The sequence below is a fragment of the Mytilus edulis genome, chromosome 3, assembly GCF_963676685.1.
Source record: "Mytilus edulis chromosome 3, xbMytEdul2.2, whole genome shotgun sequence".
Taxonomy (NCBI): Eukaryota; Metazoa; Mollusca; class Bivalvia; order Mytilida; family Mytilidae; genus Mytilus; species Mytilus edulis.
In genome coordinates, this window is record NC_092346.1 from 28,117,738 (window position 1) to 28,143,703 (window position 25,966).

The 25,966-nt window shown below is 30.6% G+C and overlaps 2 protein-coding genes across 3 annotated transcripts in view; one reads left to right on the plus strand and one right to left on the minus strand.

The window, feature by feature from the left end:
- LOC139516144 (echinoderm microtubule-associated protein-like 6) overlaps positions 1-19,919 on the plus strand; it is a 35,207-nt gene extending 15,288 nt beyond the window's left edge. Inside the window, exons 10-37 of one of the 2 annotated variants that reach the window (XR_011662918.1) lie at positions 982-1,152; positions 1,669-1,882; positions 2,513-2,696; positions 3,134-3,239; positions 3,665-3,758; positions 4,276-4,376; positions 4,925-5,127; positions 5,804-6,043; positions 6,323-6,524; positions 6,962-7,054; positions 7,393-7,524; positions 7,991-8,256; positions 8,589-8,790; positions 9,457-9,577; positions 10,290-10,386; positions 10,715-10,844; positions 11,299-11,565; positions 11,988-12,208; positions 12,442-12,599; positions 12,869-12,986; positions 13,299-13,487; positions 14,364-14,533; positions 15,012-15,174; positions 15,787-15,890; positions 16,241-16,394; positions 17,032-17,132; positions 17,837-18,178; positions 18,254-19,919. Coding sequence is in view for 1 of the 2 variants with exons in the window: in XM_071306029.1 (XP_071162130.1) it covers positions 982-1,152; positions 1,669-1,882; positions 2,513-2,696; positions 3,134-3,239; positions 3,665-3,758; positions 4,276-4,376; positions 4,925-5,127; positions 5,804-6,043; positions 6,323-6,524; positions 6,962-7,054; positions 7,393-7,524; positions 7,991-8,256; positions 8,589-8,790; positions 9,457-9,577; positions 10,290-10,386; positions 10,715-10,844; positions 11,299-11,565; positions 11,988-12,208; positions 12,442-12,599; positions 12,869-12,986; positions 13,299-13,487; positions 14,364-14,533; positions 15,012-15,174; positions 15,787-15,890; positions 16,241-16,394; positions 17,032-17,132; positions 17,837-17,861 (4,226 nt within the window). In the remaining variant the exon portion in view is untranslated. Of the gene's footprint in view, positions 1-981; positions 1,153-1,668; positions 1,883-2,512; positions 2,697-3,133; positions 3,240-3,664; positions 3,759-4,275; positions 4,377-4,924; positions 5,128-5,803; positions 6,044-6,322; positions 6,525-6,961; positions 7,055-7,392; positions 7,525-7,990; positions 8,257-8,588; positions 8,791-9,456; positions 9,578-10,289; positions 10,387-10,714; positions 10,845-11,298; positions 11,566-11,987; positions 12,209-12,441; positions 12,600-12,868; positions 12,987-13,298; positions 13,488-14,363; positions 14,534-15,011; positions 15,175-15,786; positions 15,891-16,240; positions 16,395-17,031; positions 17,133-17,836 lie in introns of both variants that reach the window. The other variant, XM_071306029.1, reaches the window with a different exon arrangement.
- A 2,129-nt stretch (positions 19,920-22,048) lies between these two features.
- Positions 22,049-24,685, minus strand: LOC139516145 (uncharacterized). Its single transcript, XM_071306030.1, has 2 exons — positions 24,367-24,685; positions 22,049-23,546 (listed from the first exon to the last, which is right to left on the minus strand). Exons 1-2 carry the CDS (start codon positions 24,580-24,582, stop codon positions 23,451-23,453), a joined length of 312 nt encoding a protein of 103 aa, XP_071162131.1. The 5' UTR covers positions 24,583-24,685; the 3' UTR covers positions 22,049-23,450.
- Positions 24,686-25,966: the final 1,281 nt, after the last annotated feature.

A 25,966-nucleotide genomic window follows, 5' to 3' on the forward strand; every position in this document is an offset into this window, starting at 1 on the left:
CCTTTTGTTTTCCACGTAATTAATATTGCCAATAATTAAGAAGTTCTGGGTCGAGTCCGATACCGATACCAATAGTATATTCACCTGTTACCTATTACCTAATCTGTACGTTCCGCATCTGACAGGCGCACCACCAAACGGTGTATTCAGGGTTAATATGCTATATACACGGGTCATAATCACAGGGTTGACACTACTAAATTGTCAAATAGCTACCTATTGTAGTACTTTAATCAGTAAGACTTTCTAAGATAACAAGACTAAAAATGAGGAACAGTTTTCAATTTGTTAGTGGGCATACATGACGTAAAACAGCGAATCAAAGAATTCATCTTTATTTATAACTAATATAGGACAATGTTGTTGATTAAAAAATACTCCATTCCAGGACCTTTTTTTTTCCAAATAATTAATATTACCAATAATTGATAAGTTCCAGTTCGACGGGTTCAAACAGAAAGATTTGAAAGCAGAGAAAAACTGTGTATCTTATAATCGGCATGACTTTATCAGATGACAATACTAATACTAAAATAAGGCTTGCGCATAGTTATGTACCTTAATTCAGTCACGGACCCGCGATATCATGGGTGTGTTCTAGTAGTTACTTAAACATGCCTAATACATTTAAAATGTACTTTGACCTATAATGGTTTCCTTTTACAGTTGGGACTTGGATGGAGAGTTGTCTAGTTGGCACTCATACCAGATCTTCTTATACCTATTTACATATTTTGAAGCACTAAATTTTTGTGCTTCTAAGCTGTGACTATTATCACACAAAATCTTTTGAGAAAAAATACATGTTTAAATTGAATATTTCAGCATAACTTGCATTCAATTTACATTGTAAGATTTTTTGTAAAAAAAAGCAACAGAAAATTGAATGCGTATATGTGAAACAGATTTATGGTTTAACCAGTTGAAACTATATGATAGGCTTCAGGACAGTATGTAAATCAACATTTTTTTTCTATTCAGGTGCCAAATTCAGGAAGTATATAGGACATTCTGCCCATGTGACAAATGTCAGATTTTCTCATGACAGAAATCGTGTGATATCAACAGGAGGGGCAGATCATGCTGTGTTCCAGTGGAGATTTCTACCAGACGGATCAACAGACTCTAGTGATTTACCAGATCCCCAATCAGGTATAATATTTATGACAGGGCTGTATGTATTAATTTAGCTTTTAAAAATCAATTAAAAACTGTTGTGTAGACTTATCAGTATGAAGCAAAGAATTTGACTCAAGCTTTTGAATTGCAGTAAGATGTGAGCTTTTATTGCATATTTACAGACTCACACTGACTTTGTGATGATGAAATGAAATATAATTGTCTAGCGAGAGGCTGACAGTGAACTTTAATAGTCTTGTAAAAAGCTACAAGAAATTCAAATGTTGCTTTGTATTTAACTTCATTGCCTGCATATTCTTAATATATGAACTTTCATTGTCTAGCAAAAGGCTGACTATGAATTTTAATAGTCTATCAAAAAGCTACAAGAAATTTAATTGTTGCTTTGTAGTTTTAAGATAACATTGTCTACTCAGTCAGATATCAATCAAATGAACCTTTTTTCACAGATTCATTTGAGAAAGAGGCTTGCTTGGTTTTTTTTGCCATACCTTCATTTCACATCAAAACATATATTTTGGATTGTAGGTTTCCTAGATTCCAACAGTGAAGATAGTGATACAGATATATCTGATGTTGGTGACCTTGATTCTGACCTTGAACAGGAGAAACAGGTTAGATACGATCGGGAAGTTTATAGGGAGGATGCTGCTAAATTACAGAAGTTAGAGAAAGGTGTGACGGGAGGGAAGAAAAGAAAACATGGCCCATCATCCAGTCTCAAATTGGAATATGTTCATGGGTAAGAATTTGCTTATCAATTATTGTGTACTTTTATTTTTCAATATAATACAACGCAGGTCTTTCATTTTGATTTTTACAGTGTTTAAAAACACCATTGAAAGTTAATAATCTGATTATAAACAAGGTAACAATATTGTATTCTTGGCTTCTTGTTTTAAGCTTATGAGGGAGTTTTTTTGTCCCTTATTTATACCCCATTGTACAAAGTTGCAGTGGATGGATTGTTTTTCATATGTCTATTGTCACTTTTTTGGCATGATACAACTTTCTATTTTTCTGGATCCAACTCAATTTGGACAAAATTTTCTATTCATAAAAACTGTAGATTAGTTGGATTATAGAAAAATCATTATTTAAGCACCATTTTTGGGAAGGGGGCTTTGTAAAAATATCCCTTGTTAATTATGTTGGAGGATGGAGTTATGTAAGCTGTCTTGCTACAAGTTCTTTAATTTACTTTTAGAATATGTGAGAAAAAAAAGTAATAAGATAATGAACTTTCATGTGGTGATGATTCTATGTGTAAAGAAGAATTCTTTTTTCCATGCTTTATTGTTAAGGCTTTCATCATTTTTAAGTTCTAAATGTTGAAATAAAAATTGCAGTGTTTGCATATTTATTTTTTCAGATACAGAGGTTATGACTGTAGAAACAACTTATTTTACCTCCAGAATGGAGACATTGTTTACCATGTAGCAGCTACTGGTATAGTTTTTGACAGAATGAAAACACAGAAGTTTTATCTGGGACATACTGATGATATACTATGTCTATGTTTACATCCAATTAAGGACATAGTAGCCACTGGACAGGTCCGTGTTATGGGTTTTTCGGTCTATGATTGCCTATACTTACAGTAGATGTTTTTGTAGATTTGATTTGAAGTGTTTTAATAGTTTATTTTATAAACTATTTCCATTTGTCCACATTTACTGCTGTATTTTTTCCAAATATTTAATCAAAACCATTTCTAATCTGTCAATATGAAATTAATGTCATATCTATTTATGACCTAAGCCAATCCGAAAGTCAGAATTGCTGTCAAATGTCTGGTAATTCATTCTTCTGTCATGTTCTAAAATGTTATGTACATAGAGAAAAATATCATGTAACATCAATTATTATTCATTGATATGATTTGTGTCAAACTATTCGTAAAAGCCAGGAATGATAGAATCATTGTTCAAAAGTTCTTTTGGGAAAGTAGATTTTAATATATATCTTGACAATCCAATTTATATACCTACAGGTTGGAAGAGATGGAACTATACATATCTGGGATACAGAGTCCATGAAAACATTGTCAGTACTTAAAGGTCAACATCAGAGGGGTGTCTGTGCTGTAGATTTCTCAGGTATGTATTGTTTGCTCTTTGATTTTAACTGGATTAAAATAATCAATGTCAGTAATAAAAAAAACAATTACAGAATGGAAATAAAACCTGGAATTGAATAATTGGGGAGGATGGTTAGTTTTTAACACCAAAACTGGCTATATTGTCTGCAAATTATCTACTACTGTTGAACTCGATGTTATTGTCACCTTTTCAAACATGAGAAATTCTGTTAACAAGTCAGAATAGCAGTATTTCAAAGGAGAAATTAAAAAAATTATGCACTTATAGGTGCAAGGATAAAACACTTTAAACATATAAGAAATTTGATACCTGCATTTTGCAGATTTGTTTTTGTGTCTTATAATTTCAAGCATAAATGATTACACTGTCACAAATGTATATGAAAATAGATTTATATAATAAGTTGGTATTATTTATTTTAGGTGATGGTAAAAAGTTGGCTTCAGTTGGTTTGGATGACAACCATCTTATTGTAGTATGGGATTGGAGAAAGGGAGAAAAATTAGCTTCTACAAGGTAATATTTATATTAGAATTTATTTATATGTATCTTACACTTGCCAATCTGTATAATTTATCTAGCAGTTGATGCTTTAACAGTGCGAGCTCAAATGTTAGGTTGAAGGACATACAATTTATTTATTTATTGATATTTCGAAATAAAAATTTATCATTTCAAATTACCTCATTGTTAGCTCCTCTTTTAAAAGTATCAGTTCCAAGGCAGGAATATGTCAATTGTTATCTGACAATTCGAATACAAAGAAATGTTGCAAAAACATCAGATAGTTAATGACTCAACAACACCAAGAGAATTACTAGCCGCAGAACAGTAACACACAAACAGTAATTTAAGTAGAAAAGTCATTGCAAATATATTTCCATTTACCAGTTGATACATACTCTGATAATTTAAAATTGCTTTGTATTTGGTACATTATTGTTGTAAAAATTTATTTAAATGCAAATTTCTTAGCTATTAAAAAGGACATTTTAGTTAATTTGAGTATGCACAAGTATGATTTATTTTTCAGGGGCCATAAAGACAAAATATTTGTGATTAAGTGGAATCCCTCTGATAATACCAAGCTTGTTACAGTTGGTGTGAAACACATTAAATTCTGGACACAAACAGGTAATAGCCTCCTCCACTCAAGCATGAATGCTACTACGAGAACTAGAATACACGCAATGGCATTGTTTAAATCTCCAACAAAAATTGTTACAAATATATTTACAATAATTGTAAATGTCTTAAAAAGAAATATACGAACTGTTTATTTGCTTTAAATATCCTGCAAAAAATGTAGATATTTTAAAAAGGAATTATTTACTGTGGATTCATTTAATTTCATGGTTTCATAAAATTGGGAAAACTTGCCAAGTTTTTGGTGGATATGTGATTTTGTGGGTCTGCATACAACCAGATAGAAAAAATTTAATTGAACATTTGAATATGCAGATCACCGGAACCCATGATAACCAAGAAAATTGGTATCCAACGAATAATAATGAATGCAAAGTATCCTATAGATTTTATTTAATTAAAGTTTGAATTATTTACATACATGTATTAATATTTATCCACTTGAAAGAAAAGAATCTTTGTTGCAAACCTTTGAAATGAAACTTTTAGTATCAAACTTTATTTTTTAATTAACATGTGCATCATGTCTACTGCAGGTGGTGGATTTACCTCAGTCCGAGGGACATTAGGTAAAGTTGCCAAACTGTGTGACATGTTGTGCATTGCCTATGGTAAGGCAGCAGACATATGTTACTCTGGTGGCAGTGATGGCAATGTGTTTGTTTGGAATGGTACTACTCTACAGAAAACTGTTAAAGCACATGAAGGACCTCTGTTTGCCATGCATTCTCTAGATAAGGTATGTGGTTTATTTTTAAAGTGTTTGATGACTGAAGGAGACACTCATGGGTATACAAGGTATTTAAAAAAAAAAAGGAAAATAGTTTGAAATGTTATAAAGATATTTTCTGAGATCAAATTTATGCGAAAGGATTTTTCCTGATTATACCCCTGCTTTAAAAAAGGGGGGGTATACTGTTTTACCTCTGTCTGTCCTTCCGTCAGTCTGTCCGTCCCATGAATATTTTTCGTCGCATTTTTCTCAGGAACTACAATACAAGGATTTCTGAAAATTAATTTCAGGGTTTATCTAAGTCAGCTATACCGTGTGATGCGTTTTCAGATTGATCACTTGACAACTTCCTGTTTACCGAACACTTGCATATTTTTACACTATTAATATTATCCACTTGCGGCGGGAGTATCATCAGTGAGCAGTAGCTCGCAGTTTCACTTGTTTTATCTAAATCTGGAACCATTAAAAATAAACCTTTAATAAAAACACAACCTGTATTTAGCAATCATTTTTCATGTCTATATTTCTATGCAGTTGATACTGAAGCAAGAATTAAAGTTATTACATGTATTGAAATTTTTGTGAAGAATTGTTTTTAGAAGTCTTAAATAATTGAAAAAGATTAACCATCAATGAAGGAAAATAAATTGATTGATATGCCAGCTTTGATTGATTTCAGGGATTTGTAACAGGTGGAAAAGATGGTGTAGTTGGTTTATGGAATGACCAGTTTGAACAATGTCTAAAAACCTACTCAATTAAGAAAGATGCTGTGTCACCAGATTCCAGAGGCATGCTAATGGCTGATTCACCTACAGTCAGGGCTATTGTCCTTGGACATGGGAAAATATTGGTGGGAACAAAAAATGGAGAAATTATTGAAATAGACAAAGCTGGACCTCTCAGTATACTTACACAGGTAAGCAATGGTCAGAGTACAGTCTGTGGCATAGATGAAAGAATAAATTGTAAATTTAGAAAAAGTTTGAGCTTTTGCAATACTCACAAAGCTAAATTTTTTGTTGGGATATAGTATGGGCCATGTAGATGAGAGATTAGAAATCATATTATACTCTTTGAAAGACATTAAAATTATAAAAGAATAAAAATAATATCAGTTTATCATATAATTTAACTTAAAGCTAAATTATTGTCAAAACAATCATTTATGCTATTTTAAAAATCATATTTTTGACAGGGTCACATGGAAGGTGAAATCTGGGGGTTAGCTTGCCATCCAACTCAAGATTTATTTGCCACTGTCAGTGACGATAAAACTGTCCGTGTTTGGAATACCACAGAAGAACATAAAATGTTGAGCATCAAGAAATTAAAACAGGCTGGTAGATGTATAACATTCTCTACAGATGGAAAACATTTAGCAGTTGGTCTAAAAGATGGTAAGTGAAAAATAACGGATGACAGATTATAGTGTTGAATATTCAACTGACAACACCTTCTGACATTTACTTATTAAAAATATATACTTTAAAAGACAGTCATTTAGCACCATCAAGGTATAGCACAAAAGCTTTACATTTAAAAAATTTAAATTAGTAAATAAAATCGATGGATTGAGTGATTAATTTTGAAATAGGAACCTTGGATGAAATGTAGTTTGAAGTACCGAAAAATAGTCTATTTACAGCTACAATTTTTTGCAATCTTCTTCTACACAAAATGAGAAAAAATGTTCTCTGAAAATAATTCTGCACTCCAGTAATATAACCATGAGTTATTTTCTCAGTGAAAGCACTTGATAATTATTTATTAAAATTGATGTTTACAAATAAAAATAATAACTATGTAATTTTTATATGTATTTGAAATGTTTCAGGTAGTTTTATTGTGATGAAGACTGATACATTAGAAGATGTTACATCATTCCATCACAGGAAGGAGGAAATCTCAGACATCAAATGGTCTCCAGGTACCAGCTCTAGCTTTTATTTAATAGTTACCAGTTTAAAAATGACCATATATCGAAAAAAAGAAAATATATTTGCAAGAACCTCTCTTTCTGTATTTGTTGATTTTTTGTGTAGTACTGTTAGAATTTCTTACTTGTGCAATTGATCCAAATGTGTGTACTTACTTCATACTGTATTATTTATTTATATGATATATACTTATTTTCACAAAAGTTACAAGCAAATCTTTATCCATTGAAAAAATAGATACAGTTTAAATTTTATAATGTTAGATATGAACAATAGAGAACTATCTGTTATGTTTAGATTTATTATTTTGATGAAAAATCTTTTCCAGATGCTGGTAAATACCTTGCAGTAGCATCACATGACAACTTTGTAGATATCTATAATGTCATAGCTCAGAAAAGAGTAGGCACATGTAAAGGAGCATCTAGTTATATCACTCATGTTGATTGGGATAAAAATGGTAAGAGTTGTATTAAAAGTATAAGTTCTCAATACTTAGTGCTTCACATACTTTGGATTCATTATTATGAATTACCCGGTACACCAAAGTATCACATTTTTGTTTTAAGGAAATGCATTATCGGTTCAATTTTTAATTGGGGGGATTTTAGGGATTACTACACATGTATATGTAAATATGTACCAACAAATAGATTCTGCCATTTCTGCTTATATGTTTTCAGACAGCAGGAGACACACATCATTCTGTACCAGAAGAATCAACTATTTGTTGTCAGTAAAAATATCTAGATTATTCTTATGAAAAAGAACTAAGAATGTGACTTATTAATGTTATTGACTTTCCAAAGGATTGGCTATGTTATGAAGGCAAAATTCTATCAATCAAATTTATTACATTTTTACTTTACTTCTTAAGAAACAGATTCTATGTTAGATGTTTGAGAGTATGTTACTGTTTATTTCAGGAAAGGTACTGATGGTAAATTCAGGGGCCAAGGAACAATTATTTTATGAGGCACCAAGGGGTAGTCGTATCACATTAAGGAAACAAGAAATAGAGAAATTTGATTGGTGCTCATGGACATCTGTCCTTGGAGACACATGTGAAGGTGTATGGCCTCCCAAAAGTGATATCACAGATGTTAACGCCACCTGCCTCACAAAGGACAGACAACTCTTAGCTACAGCAGATGACTTTGGATTTGTCAAATTATTTGTTTATCCAGTAAAGGCATGTATCAAATTGACTATAAAAAATAATCTATTTTACTAAAAACATCAGCTTTCAAAAAAAAATAATCTGTGTTTATTGGGATGGAGAGCGTCAGAACCTGTTTAGCTAAAAGAGCCTTTATAACAGATTTTTTTCTGGTAAAAAATGTTATTAACATATAGAATTTTTTTTTAAACTTTGACACACATTTTTAAATAGATCAATATGTTGATAAACCAATGCTCATATATTTTAAGATTGGTTCCTATGGTTCCTATTCAAAATTTATCAATAATTTTGTACCAAAGGAAATTAAAGAAATTATATTTACGATGTTTGTCATTTTTTAGGGAAAATTTGCCAAACACAAAAAATATGTTGGACACAGTGCCCATGTGACTAATGTAAGGTGGACAGCTAGTGACAGGAAGTTGATATCGACAGGAGGAGCTGACACTGCAGTGATGGTATGGAACTGTTCTTCTCCAGAAGATAAACATTTTGTACATGGAGAAAGTGACGACTCTGACACAGATTCTGAAGAGGAAGGAGGTAAATCACTATTTCATTTAGAATATGAGAATGCTTCCAGTTTCAGTGTGAACAATAATAACCTTCAATAGTTATCAAAGGTACCAGGATTATAATTTAATACGCCAGAGCGCGTTTCGTCTACATAAGACTCATCAGTGACGCTCAAATAAAAATAGTTAAAAAGTACAAAGGCTAAGGTAATCTCTTCCTAGGATAAGAAAATCCTTAGTTTTTTCAAAAAATTCAAAGTTTTGCAACAGGAAATTTATAAAAATGGTATTCAACAGGTATGCTTGTGAAAATATCACCCTTGCCTGAATGAAGAAAATTAGAAAAATTACACCATATATTAAAATAAGAAGATGTGGGATTACCAATGAGACAACTTTGGAGCATGACCAACAAACCCTGCAATCAATAAAACAATTGATAGAAATAAGAAGATGTAGTTTGATTGATAATGAGACAACTTTCAACTTTATAGCATTGATGATCAAAAAGTGAAAATACCACCCTGGCCTAGATGATGAAATTGTGAACATTACACCCTTGCCTAGATGATAAAAATGTGACATTTTGGCCTGAATGATTAAAATAACATCATTAAGAAATCCAAAATAAAGATACTGCATATCGTATTATCATATAAATATATAAAATTTTTATACTTGTTTTGTCACTCAGGATATGATAGTGATGTAGAGAGAGAGAAGAATATGGACTATGGTAAAAAGATATATGCCAACACAAATAAAGAAAGAGATGGTGTTAAACCTCATCTACAGGAAACCATTCAAGCTGCTAAGTAAGTCCCAAATACTTTATTGGCAATTAGTGTAAAACCACATAGTGCATACAGTAACATATTTGTTTGTCAGTCATATGTACTTTATTGGCAAACTAGCTACATATACTGTGGATTCATTATTAATCGTGGGATACCAATTTTTCGTGGATCTCTTTGGTTCAGGCGAAACCACAAATTAAATGTTCAACGAATGAAAAATTGTGTGTAGGCTTGTATGCAGATTTGGCAAAACTATGAAATTAAATATACAAGAATATTTAGGTTCATATTAATACACAAAAATTGGTACCCACGAAAATAAATCAATACACAGTAGCAACTTGTTTGTCTGTCTATTTATAAGCAACATGCTGCTTGAAATGCAAAAATAGATCTTGTGTATTGGTTCATGACAAACAACACTTAACTGCACACACTTCACAAAACCTGAAGCCATGGAACAAATCTTTATGCATCATATCCCTCATCTCAAAATTTAAAAATATAGAAAAGCAAATACCTAACTGTCAATTAAACAGTTACTAAGAGCTTTAGATTTAAAAAAAAAAGTGCCAGAGAACCACAGTAGAAAACGTTTTTAAGCATGTAAGAGCTTCAACTTTTCAATAGACTTTCATACACCTTGGTGCTATTTCTAATCATTGTAGTAAAATCAGATGTTGAAATTCGTTGTACTTTGTCAGTAACACGACTTTATTTTCTATTGTAGACCAAGTGTCAGTAGAAATGCCCCAGAACCTCCTAAAGTGAAGAGATCAGAACCACCAACATCTGGCTCAAAGAGAAAGAAAATGACACAAGTAACAGTAAGTTTGTGTAACTTTGTCCCAATTAGAATCACTTGGCATTCACCTGGAATGCACCTGGAAATCACCTTTTTTTGCCTGAGGATAATATTCAGAACGAAATGAATGAAGTTGTTTAATTGCACTCCCTAATTTTCAGAGTGTCATTTCTTGAAACAATGAATGTTAAGAGGATGTAAAGTGCAGAAAACATTGTTTTGAAATGTTATTTATCATGTTTCTAGATAAGAGAGGTATAATAGTACAGTGAAATTCTAAAGCATTATTTTTCTATTCTTAATTTTGTCCAGATGTTTGAGAAAATTTATTTCTGTTCTTCTCTTTCCAGGATTTGAAATTAGATTATGTCTATGGTTATCGTGGTTTTGATTCACGTAACAATCTATACTATGTCAATGATGGTACAGACATTGTCTTCCATGCTGCTGGTGCAGGAATTGTACAGAATTTGTCTTCAGGTAAGAAAGATAAATAAAGGGGAAATACTCTGTAGAGAAACTATAGGTAGATGGATAGTAAATAGTTTAACTTTGAAAGAAAAAAATGAAAAAAAACCTTCAAATTTTCATGTGCAAAATGAATTACACTTTTATGCTTTAAAGCTTTTGCAGCTAACCAATCTCGGAGCAAAGGAATAGGTTTTACTCATTGAATTCGTAATCTCAAAGTCCTGAATATTTTGTTGATGAGCTATTGCTGCAAAGATGACCCTGAAATATTTTCAGAGGTACAATATAATTATGTGTAACTGTAAAAAGTACTGTGTAAAAATATATTGGTATACTACATGTGACAGCATATAAGCATAATTGATACTTTGCCTATGAGAATTTAAAAATTGAATTCTAATATATCAAAAAAAGTTCAGAGAATAATAGCATACCGGTTAAACACTAAATTTTTATTTTTCAGGACAACAAAGTTTTTACCTTAAACACACAGATGATATTTTATGTTTAACTGTTAACCAATATCCAAAACTACGCAATATAATAGCTACTGGCCAGATAGGTGAACCACCATCAATTCATGTGTGGGATGCTGTTACCAAGGAAACCAAATCTATTTTAAGAGGATGTCACAGTCGTGGAGTCTGTTCCCTAGATTTCTCCTGCTCAGGGAAATTTTTGTTATCTGTTGGATTAGATAATAATATTGCTGTTTGGAGGTGGCAGGAAGGTTAGTATTGCTACAATAAAAACCTGTCTCGAGTTTTTGTCATGCTTTCATTTTTATTATTTTATAGGGTCATGTTTGTAAATAATTGACATCACAAAAAGTGATATATTTTTTTTCAAACATCATTAGGTATGTGGGTTTAAACTTGAGTAAAATCCTCAAACTTTTATGTAGTAAACTTAACAAAGCTGTTGACATTTACTGACGGTGTTTCCACAAGCAGTTGCCTTCACACGATGTTACAGGTGGACAAGAAGCAAAAAAAAATCATCATTGTCAAATTGGGAAAGAATTATAATAGTTGAACATAGCTAATATTTGTTAGACTAACTTAAATTTAAAATAAAGACAAATAAATGTCTAGGTCATATGTATATTTCATAAATTTGAAGTTTTGCATAAAAATTCATTATTTCTTTTAGGTTCTAAAGTTGCCACTACTCCAGCCCACACACAGAGAATATTTAGTGCTGAATTCCGTCCAGATTCTGATAGTCAATTTGTTTCTGTTGGTGTCAAACATGTTAAATTTTGGACTGTTACCGGTAGTGAACTGACAGGGAAGAAAGGAATCTTAACAAGTGCTGGAACAGGAGTTGAATCTAAAAAGATGCAGACTATGTTATGTGTTGCTTTTGGTGCAGTGAGTTGTTTTTCTGATGTTTCTTTAAATATTTTTATTTAAACACCTTATGGATGAAAAATTTGATAAAATCAAAGGAATTTTCTATGCTGGATTACATTTTTAAAATTGCACACCAAAACACTAATGATGGAAAAATTATGTGCATATGTTCATATAAGGATAAGTTTTTATGAAATCTTATCTAATAAATTATTCGATAATTTTATGAATGGTGTTAAATTTAATTTCAGAACAACTTAACCTACACCGGTGCAATGAGTGGAGATGTCTATGTATGGCAGGAGACAACATTGGTTAGAATTGTACCAAAGGCTCACACTGGTCCCGTCTTCTCAATGTTTACTACACTCAGAGATGGATTCATTGTCACTGGTGGAAAAGATCCTCCGTAAGTTTTATAGATATCTGGTTATATTTTCAATTATATAATTTAGCTAATTGGCCCGAGAACACAGTTATTTCGTAGTGCATTTCTTTTAGAAAATAAATTCAAATTAAAAAAATTGCACCTGCTCTTTCTTAAAAAGATTTTTACAGTGTAGTGTACTACTTAAAATGCTTACAAGGTCAAGCAGTTTTCAGAGCAAATAAGTATCAAATTTGCAAATTTACTGAAATAGAGTGGTGTTAAAAAATAATCTTTTTTCCCACTTATAGATCTAAAGACAATGGTCCAGTCAAACTTTGGGACCAGGAAATGAAGAGAAGAAGGGCCTTCCCATTACATGAAGCTGGGACAAAAACAGATGTTGTCAAATCTGTGTGCAGAACAAAGGTAAAAACAAGTCTCTTTTTCTATGATTTATGTGCTTGAAATCATTCATGCCTATGCAATGTTAACAAGAAAAAAGTTTTGAAAATAAAATAACTTGCTCATTGCTGATTTATAAATTGTATTCAAATTTACATATACTTTTATACCTTACCAGTACTTGAAAAAGGATATAATAGTTCATTATTTATGACGGTTATTCCTTATGCTCTCACTTATGAAATCAAAAGTAAAGAAAAGCAATCCCTTATTTAGCATTATAATCCATTTGACAAATAAGAATCTACCTATATTGAATTAAATATTTTATTTAAGGGTAAAATTTTGGTAGGAACAAAGATGAATTCTGTGATAGAGATAGGAGAAAAAGATGGCAACATTCAGGTTTTATTATCTGCCCATGCTGAAGGAGAGCTATGGGGTCTGGATAGTCATCCTTCTATTCCTAGATTTATTACTGCCAGTTTTGATGGTACAGTCAGACTGTGGGATCTTACTAACAAGGTTAGTATATTATAGTACTAAATTATTACCTAATATATTGTATTGCCTGTAATTTTAAGTGATGGTACAGAAAGATCTGAAAAAAAGAGAGCATTTTCATTGTCTATCCCCTCCCTGAAAATTATTTAAATGAATAAAAAGGAATATTTAGGCTGTCTCTCTGTTCATGTATTACGTTTGTGCAACTTCTCATTAACCTTTTGTTAAATGTCAATGAAACTTCACACAAAGTTACAACACATGTGCATGGTGGGGAATAAGTCAGGTCAGACAAATTTAAAGAGATCATTGAACATCAAAGACCTTGAAGACAAACAGACCAAGAAATACTACTATTTCATGAGCTCACTCATTGTATCTCTATTAAAATGAAAATTGACTCAAACAGGCTATTATTTGAACTTGGAATTATTTTTAATTATGGAATTTGCTTGATTTCTTGTTATTGATTTTTTTTATAAATTCCACGTTTATTCTGTACTGAAATGTTTTGTGCTGTACGCAACACTTTCTATTACAAAGAAAATATTATATTTTCAATAAAATGTACTGTGCTGCGCACAACACTATCTATCCAAAAATACATTTTATAGAAAATGTTATGAACCGCTCAAATGATCATATTACCAAATAAACATGGAATTTATTAAAAAAAAATTAAACACAAGAAATTATGCAAATTCCATAATTAAAAATAATTCCAAGTTCAAATAATAGCCTGTTTTAACAATAATATATTTAATCTTATACATATCGTCTGCATTTCTGCTTTAATTAAGACAACTATCTAGCAAAAGCAACATCTGTCCAGCCATTTATTATATTTGAAAGTCATTTCTACTAAAATTGTAACAAATATGTTTTTTTTCATTTTAGTCCATGGTAGGAAGGTTAGAGGTAGGAGCAGCTAAGTCAGCATCATTTAGTCGAGATGGAGAACTAGTAGCTGTTGGATTAAAGAATGGTGAAGTGATGGTGTTAACAGTTAATGGGATGAAGATGTGGGGAAAGAGAAGAGATAGATCTGGTGCCATTAGTGATGTCAAGTATGTTTCATTACTTTCATATAATCTTGAATACTTTGTTGTTGAATATAGTGTGAAATCATAAAAATTAAATATCATAAAATTAAATATTGCTACATCAGCCTCAGTTCTTTTGATGTAGTTATAACAAGAAAAACTAGAAAAAAAACATTCAAAGCAGCAAAAAAAGATAGCCTCTACAAAAAAAAGGAGATGTGATGAATACATGAATGAGACAGCACTCCAACAAAATATTAAACACAAAAGACATTAAGAGGTCATTAATAATCAATCCTTTATGAAACAAATTTGCCTGCGTTGAAATAAATTTTATGAATTAATTTAAAACAATGTTCATCATGATAATTTTACAGATGAATGTATTGTATCAGGAATTCAAATTCTTCGTTTTTCAATGCTCACCAAGTCCCATTTTTGGCATGAATAAAAATCTCACAATATTTCTGCATCTAGTAATTCTTTACTTATATATTTTTAGATTTAGTTCTGATGGTAAATATTTAGCTGTTGGTTCAGAAGAAAATACAGTAGATTTCTATGACCTGTCCCAAGGACCATCACTTAATAGAGCTGGCTATTGTAAAGGAATACCAAGTTTTGTCATCCAAATGGATTTCTCAGCAGATAGCAAATACATCAGGGTAAGTTTTTAAAAGTTTGTTAGCCTAGTTATCTCCCTTTTCACCAAGTAGCACTTTCTCCCATGATGCAAAGTGTCAGTTTGTGATACCCATGCTTTGAATGAAATGTTTGTGTCTGGACTGATTGTGTTAATCCAAGTCATCTACAATGTATACATTTTATTTAATTCTAAATAATTCTTGAAACTGTGTTGTAAATCTATAAGACCATCCACCCCCTGAAGAAAACTATATTTCCTCAGGTGATAAAAAATCTGAAGGATGGAAATGGCTTGTTATTTCCTGTTCTTATATGTTAAAGCCAAATGACGAAAGTACAGTTATTCTAATCTAGCTTTTAGTGCCTGTCTAATATTAAGTTTACAGAGTTTAAATACAATAGAAAACCTTATGTTTCATAAGGGGGACAACTAACTAAATAGCAGTAGTAATTTTTTTTAAATAAATAAAAAAACAAATTATGAAAAACAAATTATTTTAAAGAAAAATTGTAATTTCATCAGAGTTTCATCATATATAAGAGAAAAATTTCACTGCAAAAATAATAAGAAATGTCAAGTATTTAAACCATCAGAATGTACATCTCATTAATATATATGTTTTTCTTGTCAGGTAAGTTCAGGAGATTACACACACAGAGTGTTTGCTGTACCAAGTGGATCAAGAGTAGAGAAACCAGAGATTGTAGATAAAATAACATGGGCTGATTGGACAAGGTACACAAACTAAAGCAAATTGTTCTTTTTTTGTGCTTTTTATTTTTTTAGACAGAGAGAGAAAAAATGACGATTATACAATATTTTTTGCATAAAAAATGATAAAATCATGCACAGAAGACTAAGTCTATGATATATACATGCACTGGTACAAGAATTGGATGAACATTATATTTCACCAGTCCTTCGTTTCATATAACTTTAAGGAATCAAGTAAGCTAAAAGAATAATTCTTAATATGTGGTTATTTCCCAATATTTCATGAGACTGTTATTCCCTGTAAACCTTCTTCTTTTAAAAAGGAAGATACATTTAATCTAAAAACAGTGCTTTATATTTGATTATTGTAGTGTGGTAGGTCCAGAGGTACTTGGAATTTGGCCAAAAGATTCTCCAAATGCTGATGTTAATTGTGCCCACCTGTCCCACCATGGTAACGCCCTAGCAACAGGCGATGACTTTGGATATGTCAAACTGTTTGATTTCCCATGCAGAGATAAACATGTAAGTAGCAGAAACTGGCCAGTAATGTCAGTATTTTAATCTACTACTATATAAACAATTGTTAGGTTATAAAGAGAGAGATATTGAAAATTGTTAGGTTGAAAGGCTTTCTTCAGCTTTACCTGAGGTCATCTGACAAATGGTTTTTAAAAACAGAAAATATAAACAAATGCAGTCAGTTACATGCATTTGAAATTTAAAAAAAAACACTTGTTACAAAATTTTGAATATATCAATAGTTTATCAAGTAAAATGGAGTGGCACATTTCAGCCAAAATGTTATTCTATACCTCATCACATTGCTTCTGACATCATTCATTAAGAAAATGTCAAAAATTATCTTTTAATATATGAATTCTTATTGAATGATTAAGTATTTTTTCTTGCATTAATATTTGGATTGAACTTGTCTACAAAAAACATAGTTGAAAATTCAATAAAGTTTTACCAAAAAAAAATAGTTTAACAGTACCAGTAATTAATTTTCAATTTGTCAATTTTTTACATATTTTTTATATGGTTCTGTAGGGATGAAGATATATATACCCTCTTACTCTTATGTATAGATTTAGATTGTAATTTTAAATGTGAATTGTAAATGTGAATATTATAACCAAATGATGATTTAATTTCTCAGGCTGAGTGCAAGAAGTATGGAGGCCATTCTGCTGATGTTACCAATGTGAGATTTACAGCAGACGATAAATATCTCATAAGTACTGGAGGAGATGATTGCTGGTGAGTATTGAAATTGTTTTACTTCTATATAAGAAATATTTAGTTAAAAACTGCTACAAATTTATGTGACTGGACGAAGTCAGCATTTATGTCCCAATGATAAACATCTAATTTTTATGCCCCATTTATGTTTTCTGGTCTGTTTATCTGTTCGTTCGTTTGTTTGTCCCCTTTCAGGTTAAAGTTTTGGGTCGATGTAGTTTTTGATGAAGTTGAAGTCCAATCAACTTGAAACTTATCACATAAGTTCCCTATGATATGATCTTTCTAATTTTAATGCCAAATTAGTAGAAATTTTCCCCTTTTTTCATGGTCCATTGAACATAGAAAAGGATAGTGCAGATGGGGCATCTGTGTACTAGGGACACATTCTTGTTTTTTCCATTATTTAGTTTTGTTTGAAAAAAAAATACAATTTTTCAAAAAGTGCAATTGTGAAATGACTTAAAGAAAAGAAGCATAGTTAAAGTGCAGTTGCAAAGAAGTTTCATAATAATGCATGGAAGATTAGTAATGGAAGAAAAATATGTAAGTTACTGAATCACTCATAAAAATAATTGTATAAAAGTGCATGACAATCAGAAATTAACTTAACAGAACAGCCATAACAAATGGAGTGCAAAAATAACCATCTTTCTGTATTTTCATAGCAAATGTTTTAATATTATGAATAGTAAATAACACAAATTATCTTAATTTTTCAGTATTTTTGTCTGGAAATGTGTATAGACAATAAGAAAAGTGTAGACGAACTCCAAAATAAGTTGCCGTCCAGATGTTTTTTCCCAGAATGCATATGGTTGTGAAGAATGGCATTATTGAAGAAATATTCACTGCCTTGATTACAGACTTATATAAAAGAACTGAAACTATAGCTTTATGGCAGCATATTATTATTCTTGTTATATATACATTGTTAGATCATTGTTTTGTGTATGCTCAAGTATGGTAGACTTTTATAACCTTAAAAGACTTCAATGAGACAAAATCAGTTTTAATCAAACTTTAACAATTTCTTTGATAAATGCTGGGATTTATTGATTAAAATTATGGAAATCTTTTTTATAAGGTTGAATACTATTTGTATATTCAATCCAGTTCTGAAGTTTTTCTGCCTTTACATTTATGCCAATAAATAATAAAAACATCCCACTGTTAGTAATTCTACAACTTATTTGTTAGTCATGTTCAGGAATTCAAGCTTGAACCAAATACAGGATCCTAAGCATACTTAAGATTTTACCATATCATATACAATTATACATCATTTACATTTAAAATTTGACTATGACAAAAAAAATTGATCTGATCATGAATTTTTCTCTATTCTCCATTGTATATAAATTGTGTGTTTATTAACATACTCTTGAAATTTTGACTGGTTGTATTTAGTATGTATCTTACTTATTTTTGAAATAAGATATAATTTGTTTATTGGATGGGCAGTCTTGACGGGTTGTATGTTTGTCAAATTTTGCAGATTTTATGTGAAATAAGCCATGATTTATTTATCTCACAGTAAAATTTGACTGGTTGTATGATTGTAGGAATCTCTTCTTGTATCTGTGATAAATTTCTATACATTTTTAAGACATTAAACTACGTCTTTTTTACAACATGTACACATTTATATTGCATTTTTTTCTACAAGGCCATCTGAAATGAATTTTTAGATCCTTATTCTGTCTCTGTTACATTTTCCTTCATTTTCATACTTCATATTTTTTTTCATAGAGATTTACAAAATTCATAGCTATTTTAATGATTGATAAAAAAAGACCAAAATAAGAGGTCAGACTCTACATTACAATTTTTTTGTAAGCGAATGAGAATCTAAAAATTTATTTATTTGGCCTAATTTTCTTATTATTTTTGTACCGATATTAATCCTTTTGTATTGTACATTAATTGTTTACTTAGAAAATCTACATGAAAATAGAAAGTTAGTTGTGTCTGATAATGTCTTAGTTTTATGTGATGTACCCTTTTCTACTACTACATGTATCAACAGACATGTATGTATTCTGTGACATTTATATGTGCTTTTTAGAGCTTCCAAAATATTTATGGTAAAAAATATGTTGTAATTTTTTCCTTATCTTGACTGATTTAATCATGTTATATCCAATTACTGTTCATGAACAGGTGTGCTCCCCTTGTTCCCCATTATTAATTTAATATTTAAATTTTGTTAAAACAGTTGTGAGGTTTTTTTCATATATTTTACTTTCCCATTGTGATGAAAAATGAAAAACTTTAAAAGGCTACTTTTCAGGTTAGAAGAAGTTATATAAAACAACACTTGTTTTTATTTGAGATTTTTATATATAAACATATGCCTATGTGACCATGTATCTAGTGAAAATCATTATAACAACAAACTGAATCATTGCATAAAATAAATACTTTTATAAGTATGGAACAATCAGGAGTTCACGATATTCCTCGTTATATTTTTTTTTAATTGCTCTGAGGTTCTGGTTCAGTAGCAACAATGAAGTAGGGGAAAACCATACAACAAAACAATAGTGCTTTCTTATATCTTTCTATTCAAGTGTTACTGAAAAAATGGTAATTCTTACTGCAAAATCAAATAGCAACTTTTTGTAACTAACTGCTGACATTTTGAAAGTTATCTCCCTTACATGTTATGTAGCCTTTTAAGATGTGAGTTAGATATAGCTGTAGCTACTCTTAAGAGGTTGTAGTATAGTAAAATTTATAGTTACTTGTTATTTATCAGACATTTATTTATTAGTATGTTTATATTAAAATATAAACTTTCAAGCTGTTTCAATTTGTTATTACCAGTATATAGATATAAGAAGATGTGGTATGAGACAACTCGCCATCCAAGTCTCAATTTTTAAAAGTAAACCATTATAGGTCTAAGTACAGATTTAACATGGAGCCTTGGCTCACACTGAAAACAGCAAGCTATAAAGGGCCCTAAAAATGACTAGTGGAAAACCATTCAAACTGAAAAGGTCTAATCTATATAAAAAACAAGAAACAAGGAACACTTATGAACCACAACAACAAACAACTGAACATTTGATTCCTAACTTAGGAGAGGTGCAAAAAATTGCAGCAAGTTTAAAAGTTTTAATACTTTATAGGTACCAACCTTCACTCTTACTAGTATCTGAAAGAATAGTGTTACATATGTCCTTATGTTGACAAAATCCTCTCATAAACAGTAACTGGAAGAAAAAAAACATAAATTTGTCCCAAGGAAAAGTAAAAAAGAGGCAATAAAAAAACATTCAATAATAAAGCAAAATTTGACAAATAGAAGAATCATAGTCTCCAAAGCACTACACAAAAAGAGATTGATCAATATGAAACCTGCTACAAACCATGGACAAATTCAAATGCTCCTGAAGTTTTTAGCAGTTCCTACATTATTAGTTGCATCTTTTTTTGTTGCTCAAAGCAAAACAAAATCTGGTGCTATGGTACATTCAGTGATATCACAATTATTGCTATTACAATGGGAGCATAGATTTCAATTAATGTCAAACAAACCCTTGTCATGTTAGTAAAACTTTCCAAGGGATAACTTCAAAAATAACATAAAAATCCTTGGTTCAATAGCTCACTAGGGAATATTGATAGTTGTTCAAGAGCAATTGTAAGTTACTGTTTATTCCTTCAATATTGATACTTTTATCTTGAAGAATGACATTTGGTTAAAGAGTGAGAAAATACCAATGTGATATATTCAAACACAAAAGTCGAAAACAAACATACAACTCAATGGCTAGAAAAAATGAACACAAGTCTTCAAAACACAATATAGAAAACTAAGACCGAGCAACATGAACCCTTTTAAAAACTATGGATGAGCTAAGGTGCTTTAAAAGGGCAAGCAAAAATGGCTCAAAGGACTCATCCTGTTTCTAAAAGAAGATATACATATTAGATGCTGCCACCCTACTCCAACACTTTATCATGAATCCAAGTTATTAAACCATTATAAGCTCTTACAACTAAATGCTATCTCCTTCAGCTTAGCAGAATAGCAGTAACTACAAATTTTTAGATCAAACGCAGCACTTGAGGAGAGCAACCCACCAGTTGGATTTCTGACTAGTGTATTATATAAATGGAAAATTGAAAACAATTGAAAACTTCCAACAGTTGAATCTATATTTCAGTTTTATATAAGATTATTTGAATGTTGGTGTTTTAACCTCACTTCCAACACTTTTGGTTTTTATTGTAGCAGCCAGTTCTTATTGGTGGAAGAAGCCAGAGAACTTGTTAGGAAAACTGGTAATCCTATTCAAATAAGACCAGAATTTAACACACCTTCCAACTCCCAAGTACAGGATTTAAAAAAAACTCATTTAATATTAACTATGTTAATTTTTAGCAATGTTACAACAAAGTAGAACTATTTATCTCAGAAAAACAAATTAATCCTCAAAATGAAATTTCACCAGAATCAGCTGGCAACTTTGTAAATAAATACAAATACATCAGCTATGTAGTTTGTGTAATGGTGTTCAATGAATGACATATTTTCAGGACAGAGGAAATAAACCTTAATGCATATCTTATTCTAATGAAATGATTTGTGTTCTTTATTTCTTGTACATAAATAATTGTTCATTTGTCATGCTTTTTGTGTGGAGAAAATAAAAGGGTCATACATATTTATCTTTTGGCAAATTGTTTTGCGTTTTTTCTTTATACATAAGAACCAGTTTTCAATGATGTTTGGTGCCATAAGTTAAAATTGTACATTTCTAGCATGAAATATGTAATCCAATCATCACAAATTTCTCCTTTTATGTCATTCCATCATCCATAAAGACATCTACAACTCTCATATATGAATTCAACCTTAAAACTTTTGGATGCATTGAAATGTATTCTCTCTTCATTTTTTAAAGGAAATAAAAATAATATCTGTTTAAAATATCATTTTAATCTATAGATTTATGTCATTCAACAACTTTACAAATGTGTATAAATCATATTCAAATTCAAATACACACAAACTATATACAATATAAAAAATAACAGTTTTTACAACATTACAACATTGGCACATATGTATGCTTAAATAAGGTTATCTATAATCTATATACAAAAATTAATCACAATAATAAATAATTATTATATATTGTAGTCAGCCCAGTAAGCCCCTTCATTTATCCTTTTGGTACAAAATCAATAAGGCACCCCTAAGCTGATTTTTGTCAGATTATGTCCCAGCAGGGTTTCAAGGGTAGTCTATTGATCTCTATTGAATAGGCCTTTAATTTTATCAATATTCATTATCTGATTTCTTTTTTTTTTAATATTAAAAATAGCCTAGGATTGTAACTCTATCCTTGTCCTGAATACACTACTAATATATAATGGTTTTATTTTTTAATATGTTACATGAACAAGAATATAATATAGTTTCACTTTTATCATTTTCTTCATGTTGAGAAATATCTTGAAACTTAACATAATTTAAAATAGTACTTGAAAGTAAAAGAAAATTTTGAATCTCTTCAAATAAATTATTTCAATAAGTGTCTGGTTTCACCTTAAATTTTTGTGAGTGATGGGCTGATAACAAAAACAAAACTAATTTCTACTATATCACAGATTTTGCTTCACATAATTTAATATCAATCATGATTTGTTTATGATTTATGTTTACTCTGTTATTTTCTCTTTAGGCAAGGTTTCTGTGGCAACATAAAATGGGACAGTATTTTCACCAGATTCAATTAACTCATTAATTTAATTATTTTATGAATGTGGTAATCAGAAGCTCTGAGCACCTGAACAATTATGTAAAATGATGTGTGACCAGTTTAAAAAACCAGCAAAATTCACTTGTCATACTTGTTAAAATCATAGTTTTAAAAACACAATCTTAAGAAAAAATGCAAAACAGTTTAAGTATAAAAGCATAATTAAAAAAAAAAGGATTTCCAATTTTGGTATGTTTTAACAGTTCACGGAATAATATATAGCAGTTAAATTTTGTAATAAAAAAAATTAAATGAATACACTATTCATAAAAATATTCATAGATATTATGTATCTTAAAAGGTCACTCTAGTCTCAAATCAGTATGTTTGATTGTCAATATATAAAAATCACAATCAACTCTAGTCTCATACAGTATATACAAATAAGGCAGTAATTTTCATTTACATAATACTGTTCAATTATACATTTAAAATTTCAATGATTATTATGCAAACAACATTGTATATTGAACAAAAACAACAACTGAAGGACAGCGGTATAAATCTCTTGTAAAACAGATTGCACTTCACACACACAACTTCTCCATATGAATGTCTATTGACCTGCTTGTTTCTTCATTGTTTCTATTTCTTTCATCATTGTCTGCAGGGGGTCTTCTGGTTTGTTGTATACAATACTAGCTGTTAAGGCCTACAAGTAAAAAAAGATGAAACACTTACAGTACAATGTACATGGATACCAAGCCGACTGTGCAACGGTTGTATAACGAGCCAAGTCTTTAAAAACTCCATCATCATTATGGACAACAAAGATGGGTTAACGGGGACAAGGGGCCTGGATCTGTATATACTTTTTCATGACACTTTATTTTATAATTCTGAGGGATGATGTTGTGAAAAGATGTCTTAATGTCATTATGTGACTATTTAATATTATGTATTTGCTTTGTGTTTTTCATTGGTAAAAATCTCAAGTCCACTAGTTTTAGCTTTAAAGTATACACCTTATCGCTATTTGACCGCCATAACTGGACATCACAAAAGTTCCCGTAAAATTAAATTTTGACGTCATTATTGAAATTATCTGATGCCACAATGGAAAAGATAAAGTGATTGTTGTATGACGTCAAAAGTTTAGAGGGAACAGATTTTCTGTCAAGATGACATATTTTCATATTGGAATAAATGAATAAGGTCATTCAGAATTATAAATCTAACTTAAGGAATACAAAAACATGACGCTTCCATCTCAATGATCTCAAGCAGCCAACAAATGTTACGTATATAAATATATTGTACCCAATAAATAGATATAATTATCTAATTTTTCAATAATTACAACTGACAAATTGTTTTCAAGGAACTTGAATACAATTAACAGATTAACAACTTTTAAAAACAAGACGCAAAAATTAAATGTATGTATGGTAGTGCATGCATGGCTACTGCAAACTTATATGGGGACCCTTATATGGTGATCTGTATTCTTAAAACTTGCATTGTCTAGTTACCTGAAAAAGTTGCATGACATTATGCTTTTCTAGATATTTGATTGCTTTTCCATAAGGATCTTGGATCGGTTCAACGTAATCTTTTGGTTTTTCTTCTGTTGATTCCTCTGTCTCTGCAGTATTACCACCAGCGCTAGCCACGTTTTCGAAAGCCTTGTTCATGGCAGATTCTATTTCTGCCTTTGCAGCCTGAAGTATCTTTTCTTGATCTGACATTTTTATCAGTTATCTGTTTAAAGTTCACGTCTCAAGTAAAAATAGTTTAAACCACCATATTGTTTACAATCGTCATGGCACCTGCTTGGGTACTATAAAATGCTAATGGGTTGTGGGTTGCACTAATGACAGGATGATTGCCCGGATAGTGACAGGACGGTTGACCGGACGACATATAAATAGTCATAACTTTTTGGTTATCCCATAGATTTGTTTAATATTTGTAAACCTGAAAGATATTAAACTATATTTTATGAATATAAAAAAAAAGAGGAAAACTAATTATTTTTGAGCAAAAAAAGTTGACCGGACGGTATTCACACTCGCCAATATACGCTAAATATATATTCAACTGGTTGACGATAAGTGTTAATATCTCTTTTGTTTTACAATATTTGTCCATGAAACTCAGGAATCTGTGAGATTTATAAATATATTATACGAAAATATAAACTTGATTGCAAAAAAACGTGTTTTTCTCAAAAAAAAGTTGACCGGACGGTATTCACCCTCGCCGATATACGCTAACGTGACGGTACCCAAATTGCACCTATTTTGACAGTTTTTTCACCTACGTTTTTTATGATCAAGAAAAAAATGTCCATAATTTGTTTATTTTGTAGTCCTATCCTTCTTTATTGTATAGATACACCAATTTAATTTTGAATCCATATTGAGTCATAAAAAAATGGGTTTGAATCAACCTCCAAACTATCCATGATTCTGTAATGAGGAGTACCCAAATTGCATCCATGCTTAAATTCACATCGTCAAAAGTCTAATAACCGAGCTTTTGTTTAATTCCTTCAAAATATTTTGAACAATTGGATATTAGTCCATGCTTACTCTTCATATTTTACGAAATGGATAGTTATAATATATTGTAATTGCTAATTTTAAAAAGATGACGTTTTGATGACGTCGCATGGTGACGTTTTCGTACATTTTGCTTTTTTAGTAAACAGTCCATCTGTGAACGTTTTGTGTATATCTAAAATATGTTTACCTATGTTGAAAGACGTGCATAGTATCAAATCATAAAAATACAAATTTTTTTAGTCTCTAGGAAATCTTGTAAGATTTCCGTTGCTATTTTTTCTAAATAGGTGCAATTTGGGTACTCGGTGCAATTTGGGTACCCTTACGTTATATATATTATATTGAAATGGTCGACGACAAGTGTTAATATCTCTTTTGTTTTACAATATTTGTCCATGAAAATCAGGAACCTGTGAGATTGAATAGTATATTACACGAATATATAAACTTTAAAGTAAAAAAGAAAAAAAATCTGCAAAAAAAGTTGACCGGACGGTATTCACCCTCGCCGATGTACGCGTTGATTATATTGAACTGAGCGACAAAAAATGTAAATATTTTTTTT

Excerpts from the sequence above, each read along its gene's own strand:
- LOC139516145 (XM_071306030.1), bottom strand. The coding sequence starts at position 24,582 with ATGTCAGATCAAGAAAAGATACTTCAGGCTGCAAAGGCAGAAATAGAA. Across the intron at positions 23,547-24,366 it reads ATGTCATGCAACTTTTTCAG|GCCTTAACAGCTAGTATTGT; the intron begins GTAACTAGACAA and ends TTTTACTTGTAG.